Below are 24095 nucleotides of genomic sequence, written 5' to 3' on the forward strand. Positions count from 1 at the left end.
AGGTATAACGTGCCCCCTTCAGTGCATTAACAAGAATAAAGTTATATGAAAACTGATGAAACCAAGAAATTAAAATATGCTTTATATATGCTGAAGGGTTAAAATCGTATAAAAATAAGTTTTGTGTTTTTTCTTTCTTTCTTTCATTTAGCTTTTTGATTGTCTACTGCACTTTATGGATGTCATTAGTTTGTATGTTTGTTTTTATTATTAATTTGCATAGACGAGTCAGACACTCATATATATATATATATACCTTTTGATTTTATATGGTAAACTTCATATACATAAAAGTAACTTCAAGAAGTTTTTTGTCTAGTATTTTATATGTTAAAGAGTTGGATTTAATTGATTTGGAATCACAAAAAAAAAAAAAAAAAGGAAATGATTTATTCAAATGTATTTAAAAGGAATAATTTTAATTTAAGTGTTCGCAAGTGACAAGTGCAGAGGACAAATACACACTGCAATAAAACTGCATCCTCATTTTAAAAACATTAAGAAATGTTTATTGGCATTTAATCAGGAATACTGTACATTGCATATTACCAATCCTTTCTTAAATAATGGAAATCACATGTCAGAAATGGATACAGCACAGTGCTTCAGTGCGGAGGGTGACCAACATGACTTTGATACCAAATTAGTAATTATTTCTAACATACAACACAGTTTCACAACACAATTACATACTTGATTTCAATAAATATCTGAAGGAACTGTGAAAAGCCAAATGTAAATAACACTATTTTAGGAAGTCTGAATGCACTCAAATGCGAGTAGTATCATTATTAGAATAGTTATTAGTAGTTAATAATAATAACTGTATTATTAATCGTTATCAACTTCATGATGGTTTTCTCCGTGCGCCTCTCCACATCTTCTGCAGCTTTTTGACACTGTATGACACCGTTTTGAGAAGACCTGTGGAAACAGTTACAGCATCAGTCTTTTTAAACTCAATAATAAACATGGAATCAATATAGAAAATACATCTCTGCAAGTCTAGAGCAGTGGTTCTCAACTGATTTTGCCTAATTTGGCTAGCTTCCACCAAGTGACAGATGAATTTGCACCAAAATACTGTATAGTTCTATAACCATAGCTCATTTTATGTCTAGTTTCATTTTATTACCATATTTTCTGGAATATAAGTCATGCTTTTTTCATCAACTGAAAGGTCCTGCGACTTATGGTCCGAATCAACTTATATACAATTATATTTCAAGACGGTGCCGCAGATGGCTGCTTCAGTGTGGAGCTCTCTAGCGTTTGTTACTTTAGTTTTTTTGTTATGTTTTTTGTCACTTTATCCCGATCAGTTTCACCAGGAATGAACTGCTGAATATTCAGCAGCATACCCGATAATTTTCTGTCGGTGCTTGATTATTCAGACATTTTATTCAACATCTTAGTTGAAAGCGCAGTGGTGCTCTACAAGTGATCCAAAAGACACATGTGAGGGAAGCGAAACGGCGTGTTTGTGAAGCTTCGTCAATGCGGCTTTAGGACTCCGCTGCAGAGTATTCATCAGGCGAATGTCCACTCCCTCAAACAAAATGGATGAACTGCTTCTGCTCACTCAAACAAATAAGGACTTTTCTAACTCCGCTGCTCTGTGTTTCATGGAAACCTGGCTGAATGAAGCCATCCCAGACAGCGCGTTTCATCTGCCGGGCTTCCAGCTGTTAAGAGCGGATCGCATTGCGGAATCATCAGGGAAAACGATAGGCGGTGGAACATGCTTTTACATCAATTAAAGTTGGTGTACATATGTAAAAGCATTGAAGAAGATGTGCTGTCCTAATTTAGAAGTGCTCATAATCAACTGTAAGCCTTTCTACTCGCCACAGGAGTTTTCCTCGTTCATTCTGGTGAGTGTTTATATCCCGCCACAAGCATGTGTGAATGCAGTGTTGCAACAGCTGGCTGATCACATCACAGACATGGAGCAACAACACCCGGACTCACTTATTATTATTCTGGGAGATTTTAATAAAGCAAACCTCACCCGTGAACTGCCAAAATACAAACAACGCTTCACATGCCCCACCAGAGACAGAAATATACTGGATCACTGCTACACCACTGTAAAGGATGCATATCGCTCTGTCCCACATGCAGCTTTAGGACTCTCTGCTCACTGTCTGGTTCATCTTCTCCCGACCTACAAGCAGAAACTAAAATCAGCTAAGCCTGTAGTAAGGACTGTAAATAGATGGACCAATGAAGTAGTGCTGGAACTACAAGGCTGCTTTGACTGCACTGATTGGAGTGTTTTTGAGGCTGCAGTCACCTGGATGAGCTCACAGATACTGTGACATTATATATCAGTTTCTGTGAGGATAGGTGCATCCCTACTAGGACATTTTTATCATTCAATAACGATAAACCATGGTTTACTGGAAAACTCAAGACAGCTTCATCATGCCAAAGAGGATGCTTACAGAAGTGGGGATAAAATATTTTACCACCAGGCCAGGAACACACTGACTAAGGAAATCAGAATGGCTAAAAGAAGCTACTCTGAAAAGCTGAAAACCCAGTTTTCAGCCAACGATCCTGCATCTGTGTGGAAAGGCCTGAAAAGCATCACCAAATACAAGACACATCGCCCTTGCTCTGTAGAGAGTCAACTAATGGCTGATGAACAATGTGTTTTACTGCAGGTTTGAAAAGCCCAGTCTCACACCCCTCCCCCGCTCTGATCTTCACTTCACACACACACACCAACACCTCCTGGAACCCCCCTCCTCCCCCCTCTTGCTACTCAATCTGCACTTATGATCTGTGAGGAGGATGTGTGCCGGGTCTTTCGGAAACAAAAGACTAAGAAAGCTTCAGGCCCAGACGGTGTTTCACCTGTCTGTCTGAAAGTCTGCGCTGACCAACTGGCCCCCCATCTTCACACAGATCTTCAATAGATCACTGGAGCAGTGTGAAGTTCCCTGCTGCTTCAAATGTTCCACCATCATTCTGGTCCCCAAAAACCCCAAAATCACAGGACTTAAGGACAACAGACCTGTTGCTCTCAAGTCTGTGGTCATGAAGTCATTTAAGAGACTGGTTTTGGCCTACCTGAAGGACATCACTGGACCCCTGCTGGGCCCCCTTCAGTTTGCTTACCGAGCAAACAAGTCTGTGGATGATGCTGTCAATATGGGACTGCATTATATCCTGCAACACCTCGACAGACCTGGGACTTATGCAAGGATCCTATTTATGGACTTCAGTTCAGCCTTCAATGCCAGACCTTCTCTCAACCAAACTGACCCAGCTCTCTGTCTTTCTGACAGATAGGCAGCAGCTAGTGAGACTGGGGAAACTCACATCCGGGACCCTCACTATTAGCACTGGTGCTCCTCAGGGATGTGCTCTCTCCACTGCTCTTCTCCCTGTACACAAATGACTGCACTGCAAAAGACCCCACTGTTAAGCTCCTGAAGTTTGCAGCCACGGTCATCTGCCACATCTGCAACAGTGATGAGTCTGCATATAGACGGGAGGTTGATCAGCTGGCTGTCTGGTGTGGTCACAACAACCTTGAGCTGAACACGCTCAAAACAGTGGAGATAATAGTGGAATTCAGGAGAAATCCCGCCATCAAATTCACCTCCTCACATGCCTTCAAAATGACGTAATTACAATTCTAGATAAAACATTTATTTGGTGAACTGAATAATTAATGTATAGCAAAGAGGTTTGCAAATTACAAAAATATCAGAAAGCCAGTCACTCACACACTAAAAATTGTTTATTTGTTTACAGCATGGAGCGCCATATGTTGCTTTTTTTTTCATGAAACATACACAGAATATGGAAAACTGTTACATATAATTACTTAAATCAAATGGTAACATTAAAACAAGGCCAAATACTGTGTGATATGATGCATAGATCCTGAAGTAATCTTCATGGAAGTGTCTGGCATGTGATCGGCTGAAGCAAAGTCCCTTTCAAGACAAGTCAGTCCACTCACCATCTTTGGCATGCGGCATAAAAGTGCAACTCCAATCTTCTTGAATGGGGAAAGACCAAAATCTCCAAACGGTTGGTCAAGATTACGATCAAACCACATATTTCAAATCAGCATTAAAAACAATGGTATTGAGCCAAAATTGTTGCTTCTTTAGCTTAAAACACTATAAAAATGCTATTACTAAAGCTGGTACAGCCAATGCGCGTGCATGTACTCCAGGTAACTGATAGGCGATGTCTGTATATCTGAAAGGTGATTGGCTCTTCCTGCAAGGTGGAACTTCCTTTTCTACAGCCACCACATTGGGCGTTCCAATTTCTCCCATTCATATTAATACCAGTGCTCCATCTCTGGGCTAAATAGTCTCTAGGCTGAAGGGAAGTTGGGCGGCTGCCTCTGTGCCTGCCGTATGCAACCCTGTCAGTGTGACTTTTACACAGACGTGACTTATCTGTTTATTTTTCTCTCTCTCGACAACATGATTTTGACCATGTGCGACTTATATTCAGGTGAGACTTTATTTCCGTAAAATACTGAATTTGCAATTAGCTGTCACCAACCCTTCAGACCTCGTGACCCACCAGTTGAGAATCACTGGTCTAAAAAAATACTACATGTAATTTAGGAATCTGAAAGGTCCCTCACCAGCTGTGACAATCCCTTTGGCACTTTGTGATAAACTAGATGTTTTCACTATTGATGAAATTCCTGTGAAGAAAGCACAATTACTTGTAGTTATGATGCATGACCGTGATTCATATAACAATTCATAAATTGACAACTATAACTAGGGCTGTGAATTGATTAAAATGTAATCAAATTAATTACATTCCATATAATTAATTTAATTAATAGCAATTAATCGGTACATACATCATTATTTGCAGAGAAAGGCCCCCAAATAAAAAGTTCATATTAATAATGCATAACAATTCAAATATTTAAAATATAATCTGTAGGCCTATAATAAATGTATAATATGGATTGAAATTCAGTTTGAAATAAATTGCATTATTGTGGCAGATGAATAAAGCATTGATTAGACAATACAAACAGTGGCTTAAGAACGCAATATATTGTTTGTTTTATTCTCATATCATTGAACAAGCCTACAGTTGACAGCAATCTGTTTTGCATTGAGTTTGTCAGTGTGTCCAGTTTTTATGTTCCGTCTGCGCTATTTGTATTTTTCGCTCAATGTACATGTGCATGCCTCAGACGGATGCATTTGAAGCATCTCACTGATAAGCATCACAAACACTACATATTTAGGACGCTGTGTCAAGTTAAAAGTAGTGGAAACGTAAAAAAAAAAAATGGGTCTCAAGACTCCTGTTTTCTGTTGTGCTTCCTCAGTGAGCGATTCTCATTCTGTGGCTGCACTGATTGTGTGGTTCGTTGAGGTGCGCTGCCACCTATTGACATGACTCGAAAAACTGATGTACTTCAAGCTTGAATTGCTCGTATGGTAGAAAAATCCATACTTTTATTACGGAATTTACATACGCGTCAGAGGGCATGATTAATAGCATTAATATTTTTAACATGTTATTTTGAATAATTAATCACAAAGTAACATGTTAAATTGACAGCCATAACAACAACTAATCTACAATAGGTATGCACTATTGTTATACATTTTAAAAGTTATTACTGTGTGAGATATTTAAGCTAAGCATTACATAACCGAACAAAGATACAGTACACTCTTCATTGTAATCCATTTATATTAAGGGTAACTGCATAGTGAATTAAGGTTATGTCTGCTAAGGGTGTAAATATTTGCTTTTAGAATGATTCAATTTGATTATGATTCTTTACTAAGTCTGGTTAAGATTCTGTTCAATGCTACTAAGCATTTTTGCACCCCTGTAGAGTCTATCAATGAATAAAGAAACATATGATCAGAGTACTTATCTATGACAAAAAAAAAAATCATTCTTAGCAGTGGACTAAATTTGGACAAAGTTATTCACAATTCTGAACTGAAAATGCAAAACAGTTCAAAATAATTCTTAAAAACCAAATGTAAATAATACTTTTTCAGCATTAAATAAATGTAATCTGTAGGGCATGCATGAGTGTTTTGATTGATTGGGTAAACGCACACACAGGTGTTTGTGAAAAATGCAGTGACGGTTATTATGACAAAGAGACAGATGGGTGAGGCCACTGCAGAAACTCAACACCACCACAACCTAGCCAGCCAGTTTGGTAAGTCCTGCAAACTCTCTTTTTTTCTGAAAACCATTCCTTATTAGCTCTTACATTAATCTAATGTAAATGGTTTTGTTAATGCTATTAAAATAAGTGGCTGAATCAGAGGTTGATTCATTACCCAAACCTAATAAACCTAGTACACAACATCCTTGAACTGCTATTTGTGAATGAGTTTATTTACCCTGCTGTACTACGGAGCCACAGTCTGGATCCTGGGCCACCTGCAGCAGTATCTCTTCCACATCTCTGTTCTTTCCCGGTGGATCAACCAGACGGGTGATCTGTTGTTGTAGAGTTCTTGGAAGAGCCATGAGCTGTGTGAACTGACCCTCTGGACTCTTGTCAACCTAGTGAACATATAACATATGTACACTCAGTGTAAATACAGCCTTTTTGTGGCAGACTCCGCCTTCGATGGCACATCCACAGAACATTCACTGACCGTCTGATGCATATTGTACGCAAAACTGAAAAACACTTGTGAAAATTGCAAGGTACAATGAAATTACTGACTGCTATGCAACTTTCAGGAGGCAGAGTATACAAGTTTGTATTAGGGCTGTTAATTTAACATGTTAATTCATTGCAGTTATTACATAAAAAGTAATGCGTCAAAATGCAAACACAATCATTTAGTGCCCCCGGACCATATTAAGGAATGCTACACTTCATGATTTTATGAGTCTCAGTAAGCAGGGGGCAGAAAGCGCAACTCCAGCTGAACAGGCAACGTGCAGCTGTAAAAACAACAAATCACACCTAATGACAGCAGACAGCACAAGATGAAGACACGTTCTTGCATTCAAGCTGGAAATCTGAATGCAGGGTTCGTGCGATGCCTTTTTCTAAGTGTTAAACTACGTTTAACTTGACGCAGATTCCTAAAAATACTGTTTTTAACAAGTTGCAACTAAAGTGAGAAGCACCAATAGCATCTGTCTGACACATGTGTCGATAGTTGGCTCATTAGAAAAGTCCTTATACTAAGTCTACCTCGGACAGATTGTCGAATTCAACTGGAAAATGGATTGCTGTAGACTGTAGGCCAATGATGGGCTTAGGTTCAAAGATGTGGAAATAAACCATTTATTGCCTTCTAAAGCCACTTTTTGGATAGTCTTTTCACTGCTTAACTCGTCTGCCACAATAACGTTTTTATTTTTTAATTATCTGAATTATTATATTTATAATAGATTTTATTTAAAATAATATAAATATAATTATTTATAATTATTTTATTATTATTTATTGAATTATTTTTATTTGGGGGCCTTTTTCTGGAAATATTGACGTGCAAACAATTTTGATTAATTTTATAAAAAATTTGATAACACTTTACAATAAGGTTCCATTTGTTATCATTAGTTAACAACATTAACATGAACTAACAATGAAAAGTGTAAATTATTAATAAATTATGTAATAAATATTGTTAATTGTTAGTTCATGATATCTAATGCATTAACTAATGTTAACGAATGGAACGTTATTGTAAAGTGTTACCAAAAATTTTAATTGATTGACAGCCTTAGTTTTTATCAGTCCACTGGGAAACAAAATCATGTTTAAGAAGTACCAGTTAATATTATAAGCACTGGTGAGGAAGAAATAATAACTGGTTTCCATGTTTTGTGGCATTAAATCTTTAAAAGTGATACCCGTTCACGAAAACGCCTCTAAACAGCATGTAAAAAAGAAAAACTGAGTTTGATCACATTACGGACTGTTTTTTCGTGAGTGCACAGATTGCAGCGTAATGCACAAAGACCGTGTGCTACGTCTTATTCAATTTTCATGCCAGCGTAAAGCGCAAGTGGCCGTGGGAGGGTGGGGCACTATCAGTGGGTGTATGCGCACAAACTGTGGGTGTATTGTATGGTAATGAAGTGGCGCAAAGCGAGATTAGCCATTTTACTGAGAAATAGGTAATTGCGCTAAGACATTCAAAGGCACATCTTATCTCAGTGCAAAGTCTAAAATCAGTTGCTGCATTTGCAGATTAGAGATTCCACCAGCAAGTGGTAATAAAGTTCAAGTCCAAACTATGAAAGTACAGTAGTTCTTCAGGAAATGTACCAATCTAGTTTATCACTGTTATAGCCATTTTATGAAACAAAAATTTATGAGATTTGTGCTTAATTTTCTATAGGTCATGGCTTATTTTTCAATTATTATAATTATTATATTTACAATTGTATTTATGATCTAATTTGTATTAATATTTATCCACCTGTTGTCGAAGAGTGATTTTTAAGTCACTGTAAAAGAGGCGATTTAGGGAGGTGATTATTTAGATTTTTTTTTTACCACTTCATTATTGTAATTACATTTTTATTAAGTTTGAAATGTAACATCGACCACCACTAATATTTTTAATTTAGGATGACAATCAGTTCTCTGCACAGTTAAACAAGCATCTTGGGGCCTGGGTAGCTCAGCAAGTAAAGACGCTGACTACCACACCTGGAATCACAAGTTCGAATCCAGGGCATGCTGAGTGACTCCAGTCAGGCTTCCTAAGCAACCAATTGGCCCATTTGCAAGGGTGGGTAGAGTCACATTGGTTTAACCTCCTTGTGGTCACTATAAAGGTTCTCGCTCTCGGTGGGGTGCGTGGCGAGTTGTGCGTGGATGCCGCGGAAAATAACATGGCCTCCTCACACGCTAGGGTTCTGCAGTAACGCGCTCAACAAGCCACGTGATAAGATGCGAGGACTGACTTTCTCAGACGCGGAGACAACTGAAATTCTTCTTCCGCCACCCGGATTGAGGTGAGTCACTACACCACCACGAGGACCTAGAGCGCATTGGGAATTGGGCAAGCCAAATTGGAGAGAAGAAGAAGAAAAAAAAAAATAAACATCTTAACATCTTGCACCACCATCCACCCCTTACCTGACACAGTCAATAAAATTCAAAAGTGTCTCTCAAGAGGGTTCTTACTGGCTGTAAAAGCAAAATCCTTTATTAATTGGTCCGCAATATTTAGAAATATTTTTGTTTTAAGTTTTTCGTGTTTCAAATAATGCAAAATCGACCGGTAGAAGTGACATGCATGCAAAAATCCCTTAATCCACAGCCTAACCTGGAAGGCCAATACAATCACTGTTAATACTAGCCATGATTTGTGTCACTTCATCAATATGATTAAAAATACTTACATTATAATTTAACAGAAAGTAAATCCAAATCTTGATGAGAATCACATTTTCCATGCATATAAATATACCTGTCATTCAACAAGAATGCAGTTAATGCACAAAAAAAGGTAAATTCATATTGCTTTTCTTCTAATTCATTGCATACAGTCCATTTACACTACCAACTTCTTACGAATGTGCTGTCTTTGTTTATGTACTTGACAGGGAATGAATTAAATAATAACTGAAGAAGCAACTCAGAATTAAATTGCACTTGATCCAGCCCATTAGCGCTTTGTGTGTGCAATTTCGCCAAATATTCTTTTCGCCTAGCGCATGCATGCACAATAATACCCAAACTTCATGGCCATGCCCACTGACTTTGCACTTATGACTTATAGCATAGCACTGTGCTTACAATAGGACCCTAAATGTTGGTCAAACAGAATTTTCCTTTTCCTGCGTTTTTAGGGCCCAAGCACTGAAAGTGCCAAGACCCTATTGTTCTTCTAAGGATTATTATTATTAGGGCCCAAGCACTGAAAGTGTGGAGGCCCTATTGTTCGTCTAAGGATTATTATTATTAATAGGGCCCAAGCATTGAAAGTGTGGAGACCCTATTGTTCTTCTAAAGATTATTAGGGCTCAAGCACTGAAAGTCTGGAGACCCTATTGTTCTTCTAAGGATTCTTCTTTTCAAGGTTTTCTGTACTTTTGGGGTACTTAACATGCGTGAAATCTCTTGAAAGTTTACACACACGTCAGAGTTGTTGGCCATTAGGGCTGGGGGGTGGGGTCTCTCTCTGTAGTGCCCCCTTTAAAATGGGCATGCATCGGGGGCTCTGTAGCACCCCCATTTTCACCTACAGTCACCAAAATTGGTACATGTATAGATCTCATCAAGCCGGACAACTTTCATGCTGACAGTCATAAGTTCCACCCAACAGGAATTCGCCATTTCGGATTTTTTGAAAAATGTATGCTCTGGAATTTGAAATACTCCTCCTAGGGGATTTATGTTACAGGTACCAAATGTGGGTGACATCATGCCAAGACATCGACGATGCTAAATTGGGAACGGATTTTTGATATATCGAACGGCGTTGCAATGGCGACACGATAAAATAACGTCCAAAAATTTGAAATGGGAAGTAATATCTTATATCTTCTGCGTGCATAGTGTGATTTACATCAAAATTGAGCCATATGTTTGGCCTTGCGGGCTGATTACATTGATGTAGCTATTGTGGGTTACGGTCATAGCGCCACCAACTGGCTGAAGGAAGTGTGGCACTTTTAACAGACTTTGAAATATCCCTCTTATGTTTACCTGAATTGCTTCAAAATTTTTTAGAATACTGTCAAGACAGTGCAGATTTAAAATTCTGAAGGGATTCTTGATATCTTAAATAGTGTTGCCACGTTAACACATTAAATGTCATTATTCCTTTTATGTATATTCACATGTTTTTGAGGTACTTGGCATGCTTGAATTTTCAGGATATTTTGTACACACATCAGAGTTGTTGGCCATTAGGCCTGGGCAAAAGTTAACATGTGAGCATGGTCTGGGAGCTCTGTAATGCCACCTTTTGAAAAGAAAAGTGGGGTAAGTTTCTTCTATGATCACCAAACTTGCTACATATATTGTTCTCATAAAGCCGGACAACTTTCAAAATTACAGTCATTAGCTCTGCCCAACAGGAAGTCAGCCATTTTGGATTGAATGTGCTTTTTTTTTCCTTTTTTTTTTTTGCAGGCCCTGAACTTTTGAATACTCCTCCTAGGGGATTCATGTGATTGTCACCAAATTCAGGCAATATTATGTCAAGACATTGAAAATGCTAAATTGCGAACAGATTTTTTATATATTGAACAGTGTTGCCATGGCGAGGCAATAAATTAAGGGCAAAAATGTGAAACAGGAAGTTCCTTATATCTTCTGTGTGCATTGTATGATTTTGATGAAAATTGAGATGTATGTTTAGTCTTGGGGGCTAATCACATGGATGTGACTATTTTGGGTCACGGTCATAGCGCCACCACATGGCAGCAGAAAGTGTGGCTCTTACAACATACTTTAAAATAGCCCTCTTATATATACCCAAATTGCTTCAAAATTGTTTAGAATAATGTCAAATACCAAATGCATGTGTCCACCTTGCATTGTTTTCCGAAACCCACCATGTGGAAATGGACCCATGGTGCTTGGGCCCGTTATCGCTGCTTGCAGCTATATATATATTTTTTTTTTTTTTGCCAGAATAAACAGTGTGGACCAGACCTTATGCCATTAGTCAGAGGCACCAAACTCACAGTATTCGATGAGTAAATGTTGCTGTGTCAGGTTGGTCAGAAGGCTCAAACAAAGAGAGCAATGTTTTGATAGTGCCACAGCGAAACACTGTTAACACTTTTTTTTGTGGAATCACGTTCGATGGCTTAAGGGACAGTCACATTACACTTCGCGCTCCATTCACTCCCACTTAAATGTATCCGAACACGGGACATCGGAAACGCAAGCTCAAAGAAATTTGAAGTTTAAGCTTGGTGAACTCTGAACTGTGAATCTGTATGACAAGAGGACACGTGACCAATAGAAGATCGAAACGTCACACCCTGACCTCCTGGCTCAATACAAAGAAAACTTATTTTAAAGCTGCATGTTTTATTGTTGCAGGAAATTGAGTAGACAATATATTTTAACACTTTTAATATATTATTTGTTATTTGTGATGTATCATTTGCTTACACCATTTATAATTTCATATTGTATTAATTAATATGATCTCATGAAATTGCATATACAAAAATGATGTAAATCGTCACTGCTTGAACTAATTTGCACAATTGACCAATATTTACATTGCGTTTACATTCATTTGTATAAAAAGCGCTAAAATGGTACTGTTTCTTTAAGAAAACCTGCAGAAAAAAAAACTTTTTCAATTCAAGCACTTTTAAGCACTTTTCAATAAAACAGATTTTGCAGGTATTCCAGTGCTTACATTTCTAAAAGCTAAATTCAAGCATGTTAAACATTTCAAGAACCTTGTGTGAATGCTGTTTGAAGTATTTTTAAATAGAAACAATCACACATTTAAAAAAGAAATCCTAATCGTTGCTTTAAAACCCTGCCATCTTAACAGAGAGATGCGTTCCTGGCCTAAGGAGACTTGCTTTGTCAGCAGAGCTGTATGTTTAATAACACAGCGGGCAGCCACACCCTCAGATTTCCTGTCTGCATAAATACGAGTCTTCACTCATCTCCTCTCTACTCTATGAAAAAGCACTGCTGCAAGAATAAAGTGTAACAAAAGAAAACCCTACGTAAGATCAAGAGTAACAAATCACTAACACCAGCAGAACTCTAGAATATTCCAGAATCAAGAATCAAAGGTCACTGTGAACATGTGTATCAAGTGTACAAATGTGGTGAATGCAATCCATTAGTTGTGGTGCAGTCTCACCTCCAGTCTGCCCTGTTGAGGCTTGTACACCACTTGCGGGCACTCTTGAAGAATATTGTTATATAATTTCCGGAAATGTTGCATGTTGTCCTTTACAATGTTCGAAACCTTGGATTTATCCTCACCAATCACCATCCTGAAATCCCCTACAGTTAAAAAGGAGCAATTATAATCACATCACATTGCAAACTGAAGCTATAGCAGTTCTCTGCATAAAATGAGCAATGAATTTCTGGGGTAGTTCACCCAAAAATACAAATTGTGTTGTCATTTACTTACCCTCATGTTGTTCCAAAACCATATGGCTTTTTTCCTTCCGTGGAATACAAAAGATGATGTTAGGCAGAATGACAGCCTCAGGCACCACTCCCTTTCATTGTATGGAAAAAGACGCAATTTATGTGAATGGTGACTGAGGCTAACATTCTGCCTAACATCTCCATGGAACAAAAAAGTTATACGGATTTGGAACAACATGAGTAAATAATGACAGAATTTCATTTCTGGGTGAACTATTCCTTTAATTCTTTCTTTCAATTATCTGAAGGGATTTGACAAACATTATTAGAGTATTTCAAATGATGTATATAATGTATATAAGATCATATAATGACTATTTCAGATAAAAGTTCACCAAAGTGGCAACTATTATCAATATATATTTTCAATTGGTTTTTGATTGTGGTGTCACGTTCAAACGCTGAAAAAATATTTAGCTAAAAATGCTAAAATCATGAGCCATAAGAAGCATTTACCAGAGTAGGACAGTCCTGCAATCTGGAGGAAAAGGTCTTCTTCTGAAAAACTTTCCGGCAGCATGAGAAATGATGCAATCACTGCACTTTTCAGGTTCCCTACGAGAGCAGATCGCAGTTTTCCATTCTCATTCTGGAGCAGAATTCGAACCTAAAGAAAAACATATTAAAGGAATAGTTCACCCAAAAAATATTATTCACTCTTCATTTATTCACCATAATACAGTCTCTAACTTGCATGCCTTTCTTCTGCAGAACACAAACAAAGATATTTTGATGGAGATGTGAGGTGTTTTTGTCAATATAATGCAAGTCAATGGGGTCCAACACTTTCAAGCTCCAAAAAGGAGATAAAGGCAGCATCAAAGTAATCCATAAAACTCGAGTGATTTATTCCATGTTTTCTGAAGCAATACGATCGGTTTGGGTAAGAAACAGACCAAGATTTTACTCCTTTTTCATTATAAATCTTGTAAACTGCAGTCTACTTGGCCATCAGAGTGCAGATGGAAAGTTAATAGTAAAAAAATATATTGACATTTCGGTCTGTTTCTCACCCAAAACTGATCGTATCTTTTCAGAAAAAAGATTAAAACACTTGAGTTGATTGTGTAATGGATCACTACACTATGACGCAGATTCAAAGTTTTCTGTTTAACGTCACTTTCAACTAACAAATAATCACAGAAAATTATAACGTTTCTACACCAAATCTTCATCATAATGATCATCATCATTTATCCAAACAAAAAACCAAAGATATTGATGAAAAGAAGGGTGTGGTTTTCTTAAAATATATAAAAATGGGTGAAGAGGTGAGAGAGACGAGATGCAGAGGTGAGAGCCAGGTGGGAAAGTCAGAAAGTGAGTTGTTTGAGGGACGATTCGTATGCTCTTCTTTGGGACTAATCCATGGCCATTTTAAAACTTCAACCTTGTGGATATCTGCATGAACGACTGCATTTGGATTTTATGGGAATATTCTGCACAAGGAGCTGAAGTAAGAACCAGTGGAACTCCGAAGATGCAGCGGCACGCCAAGCGGGTTTGGAGATTTTCATTCTACTCCCTTTTTTAACTTTACTGCATGCAATATTCTCCCCAAACACTCTTCTTTGAAACCCGAAAATTAAGAAGGATTTAATCACCCCATTTTCCATGCTTAAAAGCTTCCATCGATCTCCCATAGGCCTACATTTACAAAAAGACTACAAAAAACCAAACACAACATACAAACATCAAAACCCAAACTACTTACAATTTTGAAGAGTTTTTTTTTTTCTCAATTATTTTCTTTTATTGCCTCATTTTCCTATGTTTGTTGAACTATTGTTGCAAGTGTGCAACCATGCTGTTGTCTGAACTTTTGCATAAACTGTGACTTTTGAGTTTTTGTCATTTGTGTGCTCAAAACGAACTGAAATAATAATTCTTATTTTTTAATTTTTTTGATTGTCATTTCTTCTGCTTAATTGCTGAGCGGGGTTGTTTTTTCTGAGTTTATGTGGCAGTTCATTTAAACTGTCTGGCACCCGAACTGAACTATTATTTAAGGTGACCACCGCTACAACTGGATAAATTTTATGCCATCCTTTTTGGAGCTTGAAAGTGTTGAACCCCATTGACTTGCATTATATTGACAAAAACACCTTACACCTCCACCAAAATATTTTCGTTTGTGTTCCATAGGTTGAGAGAATTATCATTTTAAAACCCCATGAAATAAAAAAGCTTTTGGACAACCCATCCAAAACACTTGAACCTAGTGAGCTACTGCATTTGCAGAAGTTATCTGCATCTTATTGAATTCAAAGATATCATGATTAATGGAGGATTGACAGCAAATATGGGCTTACTGTTGCTGAAATTCAAATGGAGTGATGAGTGATAATCTTCTTGACCAATAGACCTTATACTTTATTTATATATTTTTTTAATTATTATTATCTCTGTCTTGTTGCTGTATTGTTTGTGCACTGGAAGCTTCTGCCACCAAGACAAATTCCTTGTATGTGTCATATACTTGGCAATGTAGCTCATTCTGATTCTGATTCTCTCTAGCGCCATCTTTGTTTTTTAATGGGAATGACAATGAGGCTGTGAGGGACAGACTTACGGTCTCTTCAATGGGCTGTACTTCAGTTTGAAGTGCTTTGGATCCTTCGGTGGACAAAACATTGATAAAATATCTGTTCAAAAACATTCAGTAAACAAAAAAACTCCAGACAAAATGAGTTGTGGAAAATCGGATCTAGGAGCTTTATACAGCTTTATACTGTTCGTGCCATTGAAGAGAAGGTAAATCTATCCCTCACAGCCTCGTTGTCATTCCCATTAAAAATCAAAGATGCCGTTAACGTGAATAAGGTCTATGAAAGAATGTGCTGCAGGTGTAGATTGCAGTGTCTCGGGGTTTGTATTTAGTTACTGACATCCATTGGTTACTATATGTCACTGCACCATTGTGATTCAGAACCATCACACAAAGAGCTGCAAGTACTGTATACTGATCTTATTTGTCATTTATTTATAAGGATGCTAAATAGATACTCACAGGTTTGTGTAATCTGCCTGCTATGTACAGGGTTTTCCAGTGGAGTAAGTCATCAATTAGAGTATCTGTACTGATCACACCATACTTTAACACCTGCAAAGATATGTGATTTCAGTCACATCTGATAATCCTTTTTACATGTAACAAACAACACTGAAGGAAAGCAGCTCTATTGAAATTATTAAACCAGTACACTTAAAATCAACTTAATACATTTATGTTTAAGTTGAGAACATAATTTAATAATATTGTATAAAGCTCAAGTGATATTCAACACAGTCATCAAAAAGTGATATGATTACATTGCTATGAAATTTTAAAATGGATTCAGACATCTAACGGATGGTGTTAACGCAACGTGATTTTTACTGCTTGATCAATGAACTTTATTAAAATGAGCTAATGCAACACAGTTCTTTGGCATTTAGTCTTAACTTCAGTGTGTACAATCCATCTATGTTTACTTAATCAAATTGTGCAGACTATGTGAATAATATTTGTTGCATCAATATTGCTGAAACCAGGCAGGGGGTTTCCGGTTCCCAGCATGCTTTGCATGGGACTGGGTTGGAAGAGAACATTTTGACAATAAGTGTTATTTTACTGTATTTTTACGCAAAATAAAACAAGTAGGAGACTTGTTAGTGTTTAATGTTCTGTTATATTGGGATTTAGAGAAGTTTCTGACATGTTGGATTTTTTTTCTGAGGTTATGAAGATTGGAGTTATTGGTTAGGTCGGGGAGTAAATTACTATTGAAATATCAATGATTTTGCTTTTCTCATGAAGCAATTACTGAGGGATAGTCAGTATAATGACTGACTGAGGGACCTGTAAATGCTGAGCAGCACCATACTTATCATAAAGTACAAAAAGATATACATATTATATGCTAATATGATTGTTGCTAGGTAGAGTTATTTAACTAAGTTAGGTAAACTTAATTCATTTAGGTTTTACCTACACAAAGTATTTGAGTAGAGCCTACATTCTAATTTCAGATTAAAGAAATAGTTCACCCAAAAATAAAAATTCTCTAATCATTTTCTCTCCCTCATGCCATCCCAGATGTCTATGACTTTCTTTTTTCTGGTGAACACACACACACTCACACACACACACTCACACACACACACACTCTCACACACACACACTCTCACACACACACACTCTCACACACACACACTCTCACACACACACACACATTTTTAGGAGAATATTTCAGCTCTGTAGGTCCATACAATGCACGAAGAATGCAAATCACCAAAAAACAAAAGAAGAATAATGTGGAAGTTAAAGTGAAAATGTATAGTCAAAAAGCACTTAAATATTGATCTGTTTCTCACCCACACCTATCACATCGCTTCTGAATAGATAGATTTAACCACCGGAGTCTTAAGGATTACTTTTATGCTGCCTTTATTTGCTTTTGGAGCTTCAAAATGTTGGTACCCATTGACTTGAATTGTATGGACCTACAGAGCTGAGATATTCTTCTAAAAATCTTTGTTTGTGTTCAGCAGAAGAAAGAAAGTCATACACATCTGGGATGGCATGAGGGTGAGTAAATGATGAGAGAATTTGCATTTTTGGGTGAACTATTCCTTTAAGGAAACTAATTTTAATTGCGAGGAACCAATGTCCACAATTAAATTAAGCCAATGACTATTTTCTTTCACTGTACATTTTACTTTTATTTTATACACAATATAAAATTTACATCTCACAAAAATCTGGTTGATGTCCAATGGAGATATGACACTATGAAAGCTAAACCAATATATAAACGTAAGGAACATATTAGAAAAATTTAGATGATAATTCTAAGTGCTGTATGAGATCCATTAAAAAGACTTTAATGACTTAAATGTATTGATTCTACCCTATCATCAGCAGGGACTAGCGTGTTGAAGTAGACCCCAGCTCCGTAGTCGTTCTGTATGTTGCTGATCGGTTTTGGACCCAGGTACTTGAGGAAAGAGTAATGTTTCCTGTTCTCTATCAGGTTCATGGTGTGCCATGTGACCGGGTCATCCACTGCAAACACAAAGTCCAGCATGTTCTTCTAAACCAGACAAAACAAAAACACAATAATAAAAAGGTTAAATGCAACCCAAGCTTATAGTAAAGATATACATTAGTTACATGTTAAAGGAATAGTTCATTCAAAAATAAAAATTCTCTCATCATTTACTCACCCTCATGCCATGCCAGATGTATATGCCCTTTTTTCTTCTGCTGAACACAAACTAAGAATTTTTGCATTGTTCATCCAATGCAAGTGAACAGTGACTAAAACTTTGAAGCTCCAAAAAGCACATAAAGACAGCATAAAGTAATCCATATGACTCCATTGCTTTAATCCGTGTCTTCTGAAGCGCTATGATAGGTGTGGGTGAGAAACAGATCAATATTTATGTCCTTTTTTCCTATAAATTCTCCTCCCTGCTCAGTGGTGGTGATATGCATGAAGAATGTGAATCACCAAAAACAAAAGAAGAACTCTTAGGAGGACTGCTGAAAGTGGACAAAAAAGAAAAAGGACTTTGCATGCTTTGTTGAACTTCAAAGAATGTCTTAACTAGAGAAGATGTTCTTCTAAAAATCTTTGTTTGTGTTCAGCAGAAGAAAGAAAGTCATACACATCTGGTATGGCATGAGGGTGAGAATTTTCATTTTTGGGTGCACCCTGTTCCTTTAATGATGGAGAATGCAGGGACAGCTCACACAATCACTTGACCCAGTTATACAGTACAGATGGAGGAAAGGGACAACCTGAAATTTTACCATGGTTTTACAATAATAACACTTACTGTAGTTACTATAGTATTGTTATCTCTATACAAAATGTACACATTACACAATATACTGTATGCATTTGTATCAGTAACATGCAACAGTGATTATAAGAGGCAGATTATAAAAAGTAGAAATAAAGCAATTCAAAAAGGCAGCATAAAAAAAGTACAACTAATGGAAATTAATGCTTTATCTAACGGTGTTAGTCCCTTTTAATGCTATCATCTTATTAGTTAATAATTAACTGTGATGAGTGACTTACCCCCATCTGACCTTGAGTGCTTCCAGTCTGTCTGAACACAGCCGATCCATAAGCGAACGCTAGACTGATGTCCTGAGGAAACTGAGTCAGGATCCGACGGTAGAACACACTGCTGTTCTGCAATGCAGGCAGAGGCATTCTGAGAAATAACCGCAGTGATGTGTTTAGCAGCACCACACCTGATATGATCTAGCAGCACATGTGAACATGTTTACATCTCATTGACAGCTATTAAACCTACAGCTACACATCATATTCTAACCCAACATTCATAAAAAATGATGCGAATAACGAATACTGTTAATAGTTATAACGTATAGCTTAACTTCTTGAATAATTTAAATATACGCGTTTTTTCGTCAGTTGTAGCTAGTTTTCTTCTTCTTCTTCTTATGTTTTTATTGGCGGTTGGCAAACCAGATTATAGGTGCTTTACCGCCACCTACTGGACAAAAATGTGGATCAGAAGATTTAGCAGGATGTGGGGAAGGGGGAGTACGGAAGCCCTGAACCTCAAGGTGGAAAAAAAAAAAAATAGTCAATAATAATCAGTTCCTTTCTGAGCCTAAGTCTTAATTTTTTTTTCTCTCTTCCTAATTTGTTTTTTCTCTCTTCAAATTTTTTTTTTCTCTCTTCTAAAAAAATGCATGCGGTACCAACCTTGGCCACCAGGTGCCACTATCAGTAAACATGTAATCTTGTGCTTTTAACGCTTTCTCTGTTGCTATATAGTTGATACGGCATTCGTTGTAGTGTAACAACTGGAGTTATTTTTTTGTTTGAAATTGCTAAGGAGTCGTTTTATAGGTTGGTGCCTAGCCAATGAAACACGATGTCACGACCATAGACATATAAATTGTCACGACACCCGCGGCCTTAACATTACCAGATGTACCCCTAACACTTCAAAAGGACTGACATAATAATAATATCCCCATGTTTCCAGTTTTCCTCAATACATTCCTTCGCTTCCACCATGTAACAACGAATGCCATATCAAACATATGTAACCTGATTTTGTCTTGATTAAGGTTTGCAAACCCTTAAATAAATAGTAAATGTATTATTCAGCTATATAGCAACAGAGAAAGCATTAAAAGCGTAAGATTATATGTTTACTGATAGTGGCACCTGGTGACCAAGGTTGGTACCACATGCATTTTGTTTTAAGAGAAAAACAAATTTATTTTGAAGAGAGAGAAAAAAAAAAAAAATTTGAAGAGAGAAAAAAACATTTTAGGAAGAGAGAATAAAATTAAAGACTTAAAATTAAAGGCTCAGGAAGGAACTGAGACACTATTTATTTAAAAAAATATTATAATTAACCATATCTTTTTATACTCGCTCCATCAGGCCTGTTTCTTTCAAAAATGTAATTAACTGTGTATATATTTTCCTCAATGCTGCTCCAAGGATGTTTTTTTAAAGTGAAGTATAGTTTCAATTTTTCAAGTATTTCTTTTAATTCCTTTCTTTCCTTTACATATGCATTACAATCCATCATCACATGTTGGACAGATTCTGGTTGATTGCAATGTAAACACATTCCATTTGTATGTCTACCTATTAAATGAAGTGTCTTGTTGAGCCCTGTGTGTCCAATTCTGAGACGAGTGATAACCATTTCTTCACTTCGATTTTTTCCCATCTCTCTTTTCATGCCAACAGAGCTTTGAATATTATACAAATGTCTTCCGGTGTCATTAATATCCCAATATTCCTGCCATATTTTGTAAGTTTGATCTTTTATGATTGCTTTAGCTTCAGCTTTACTTAATGCAATCTGAAAATCTACTGTTGGTAACTTAAGAGATTGTTTAGCTAACATATCCACTTCTTCATTTCCTTTCACAACAACATGTGCAGGAACCCAAACAAACCATACATTCAAACTGTTATTATGTAATCTGTTTATTGTTTGATATATTTCATTTAGCATATCAAGTCTGCATGATTTCCCTGATTTTATACTTATGAGTGCAGGCAAACTATCAGATGCAACTAAAACATTTTTTTTTTTTTTTTGTGGTTATTTTCGTCTACCCACTGTAATCCTAATATAATGGCTACCAGTTCTACTGTATAACCTGAAAGATTATCTGTTCTTGATAGATTTTCCACATTGTGGGATGTACACTGCAGCACCTGTGCGTCCATTTTCAGGGTTCTTTGAACCATCTGTGAATATTATTATTTTATTGGTAAAATAATTTTCTAAGTAGCTTTGGACAATAAACCAGACAGGTATTTGTTTCGATTTATCTTTTATTTCCTCATGCATTTGTAAATCAATAAATGGCATTATAAACATCCAAGGAGGGATATCTGAATATGGGACAGTAGGACAATTTTGTATACTATACAAACCTATTTTCCTTGCTTTCGCATTCACAATCCATCCAAAACTCCTGAAATCTGATTTACTATGTTCCCAACACTCCTGTACAATAGTCTTTGCAGGGTGTGATTCATTATGCCCTTGCAGGTTAACCCAATATGAGAGCATAAGTTTAATTCTTCTAATACACAACGGCATCTCTCCCATTTCAACCTGTATTGCCGCAACTGGAGATGTTTTAAAAGCCCCACTACATATTTTTAGGGCTTGAGCTTGTTCTGTATCTAGTTTTTTAAATTTCGTTTCTGCTACTGACATATAAGCTATACAACCGTAATCAAAATTTGATCTCATAAGGGCCCAGTATATACTTCGCAATGAAGACCTAGTTGCTCCCCAATCTCGTCCTGATAAGCAACGCAAGATATTTTGGATTTTTTTGCATTTTGTTTTCATTGTATCTATGTGTTGTCTCCATGTAAGCTTTTCATCAAATAAAACTCCAAGAAATCTAATCACCCTAACTTGCTCAAGTTCTTTCCCATATAATTTCAATTAAATTTATGTCGCTTAGAGAAGCAAATTATCTGGGATTTGATTGTAGATAATTTGAAACCCCATTTATATGACCATTGTTCCACCGCCTTAACTGCTGTCTGCATTTTCTTTTGCATGTATTCTAGATTTCTGCCCCTAATCCAAAGGGCCCCATCATCCGCATATAGCGATTTCCCTATACCATGTTCAACTTGTTCAAAAATATAATTTATCATTATATTAAATATCAGCGGACTACATACGCCAACCTTAATTTCTATTGTTCTACCAAACAGGAAGTCTAACACCCAATTGTACAGTCTACCCCTTATTGTAGCTAGTTTTGAATGACAATTTCATCGTCGTCAAATTCTAAAGTGCGCTTGTTATTAATTTATAGCTCGAGCGCCACTATGCGGTCTGGAGAAGAACATGCATATTGCTTCATCTATGGGCCCTTCTGGCCCTGTGGAAAAGTAACTTTGGAAAATGAATAAAACACACTTTTGACACTCTCACTAGTTCTATAGTGGATATACATGGATAATTCTGTTAGTTATAGCTTTAGGCATTCATCTAGTCATTTCCAATGCATCTCAAATTATGTTTTGTGTTTTATAGCATCTGTGGTGAAAATTACATTTAAAATGTCTGACTCCTTTATCTTGCTATTTATATATCTTAAATACAACGTATTACTTGTTACTTATGCATAAATACAATAATATTACTTAGTATAAACACTTTCAAATGAATAAATAAACAACTGCAATAATACAATTAAAACATAACTGATTCCACTTTATATAAGAATTCCCAATTGGGAAAACATTATTGCAATTCCAGACTTGCTACATGGGAATGTTTTCTTTCTTTTTTCTTTCTTTCTGCAAAACAGTTCAACAAAGTTGACATCTGAACAACAACATGTAATATATTTACTGATGTAGAAGAAATGTACAGAAATTACGCAATTTCATGTCACTGCCTTAATCTGAGATGCATGTGTCCTCCCAGTGAACCCTTGTGCATCTGAAAAGCAGCATATTAATAGATACTTTAAAGACTGCACTTTTAATTCCAATATTGTAATATGTTTTGGCCATTGTTGAATGGGCCACTAGAGGGCACTATAGATGCAAAATTAAGCCAGCACTCTTGAACGACTGTTCCAGCATTAGTTCACATAAAATAATGTAAGGTTGATATAAAGTTCAGCTATAGTCAGGAGCTGGTTTGAAATGTCAGAATCTAGATTGGACTCAATCCAAATTCAGGACAATATTTCACTCTACAGCTGTCTCATCAGAAAGCGTTTAAACACTGTGCTGAATCTTTATATGAATGTAATGTGAATCTATTTGAAATGACATTAAATTTGAAGGCTGCAAAAATATAGTGATTCTGTGGTCATTCTTACTATTATATTGTTTTAATTGGTAATGAAGTTATAGGCTTTTCCAGTGTTTCCCATATTTAATCCTGCTTGTCTTTTGTAATATCCCTTGAACTAACAATGGCATCATCCTCCAGAAAGTGACATAATTTTTAGTGGAAAACAATCATAAGTAGCCTAAGTGTTAGCAATAGATTTGATACATTCTCTGTTGTTTTGTGATGATCACAGTATTACATATGATAGCATCGGAATTTCAAAAGATGATTAAATATACAGTATATAAAATTGACCAACCTAGTCTCATACAATGAACGTTACTATAACTAAATTTTTGCAAACTGATTTTCTACATGTCGCCACAGTTTACTGGTGAAATTAAAACTAGAGGTGCTACAACAACTGCATTTTATTCACTTTCACAAAAATCACAAGTAACCAACGGCAGATTATGACTTTATAAACACTTCTTTTTTGGACTATTATTCACACACTGCTATGACATGATATTAAAACACTTTTACTCTAACGCATGGTTTGAAAAACAATACATTTTAATGATTATATTAAAGAATCACCTACATTTAAACACTTATTCTAATATGATTAGACTATGCCATAGCTCACCTCATGAAGTGTTGGACT

General features: G+C 36.5%; 1 protein-coding gene across 1 annotated transcript; it reads right to left on the reverse strand.

Moving 5' to 3' along the window:
- Positions 1-483: 483 nt before the first annotated feature.
- Positions 484-19581, reverse strand: LOC127428251 (phosphatidate cytidylyltransferase, mitochondrial). The gene is made up of 8 exons (XM_051676469.1): positions 19180-19581; positions 18001-18183; positions 16119-16211; positions 13565-13715; positions 12810-12955; positions 6381-6546; positions 4625-4687; positions 484-924 (listed from the first exon to the last, which is right to left on the reverse strand). Exons 1-8 carry the CDS (start codon positions 19315-19317, stop codon positions 848-850), a joined length of 1017 nt encoding a protein of 338 aa, XP_051532429.1. The 5' UTR covers positions 19318-19581; the 3' UTR covers positions 484-847.
- Between the last annotated feature and the right edge of the window lie 4514 nt (positions 19582-24095).

The sequence above is a fragment of the Myxocyprinus asiaticus genome, chromosome 37, assembly GCF_019703515.2.
Source record: "Myxocyprinus asiaticus isolate MX2 ecotype Aquarium Trade chromosome 37, UBuf_Myxa_2, whole genome shotgun sequence".
Classification (NCBI taxonomy): Eukaryota; Metazoa; Chordata; class Actinopteri; order Cypriniformes; family Catostomidae; genus Myxocyprinus; species Myxocyprinus asiaticus.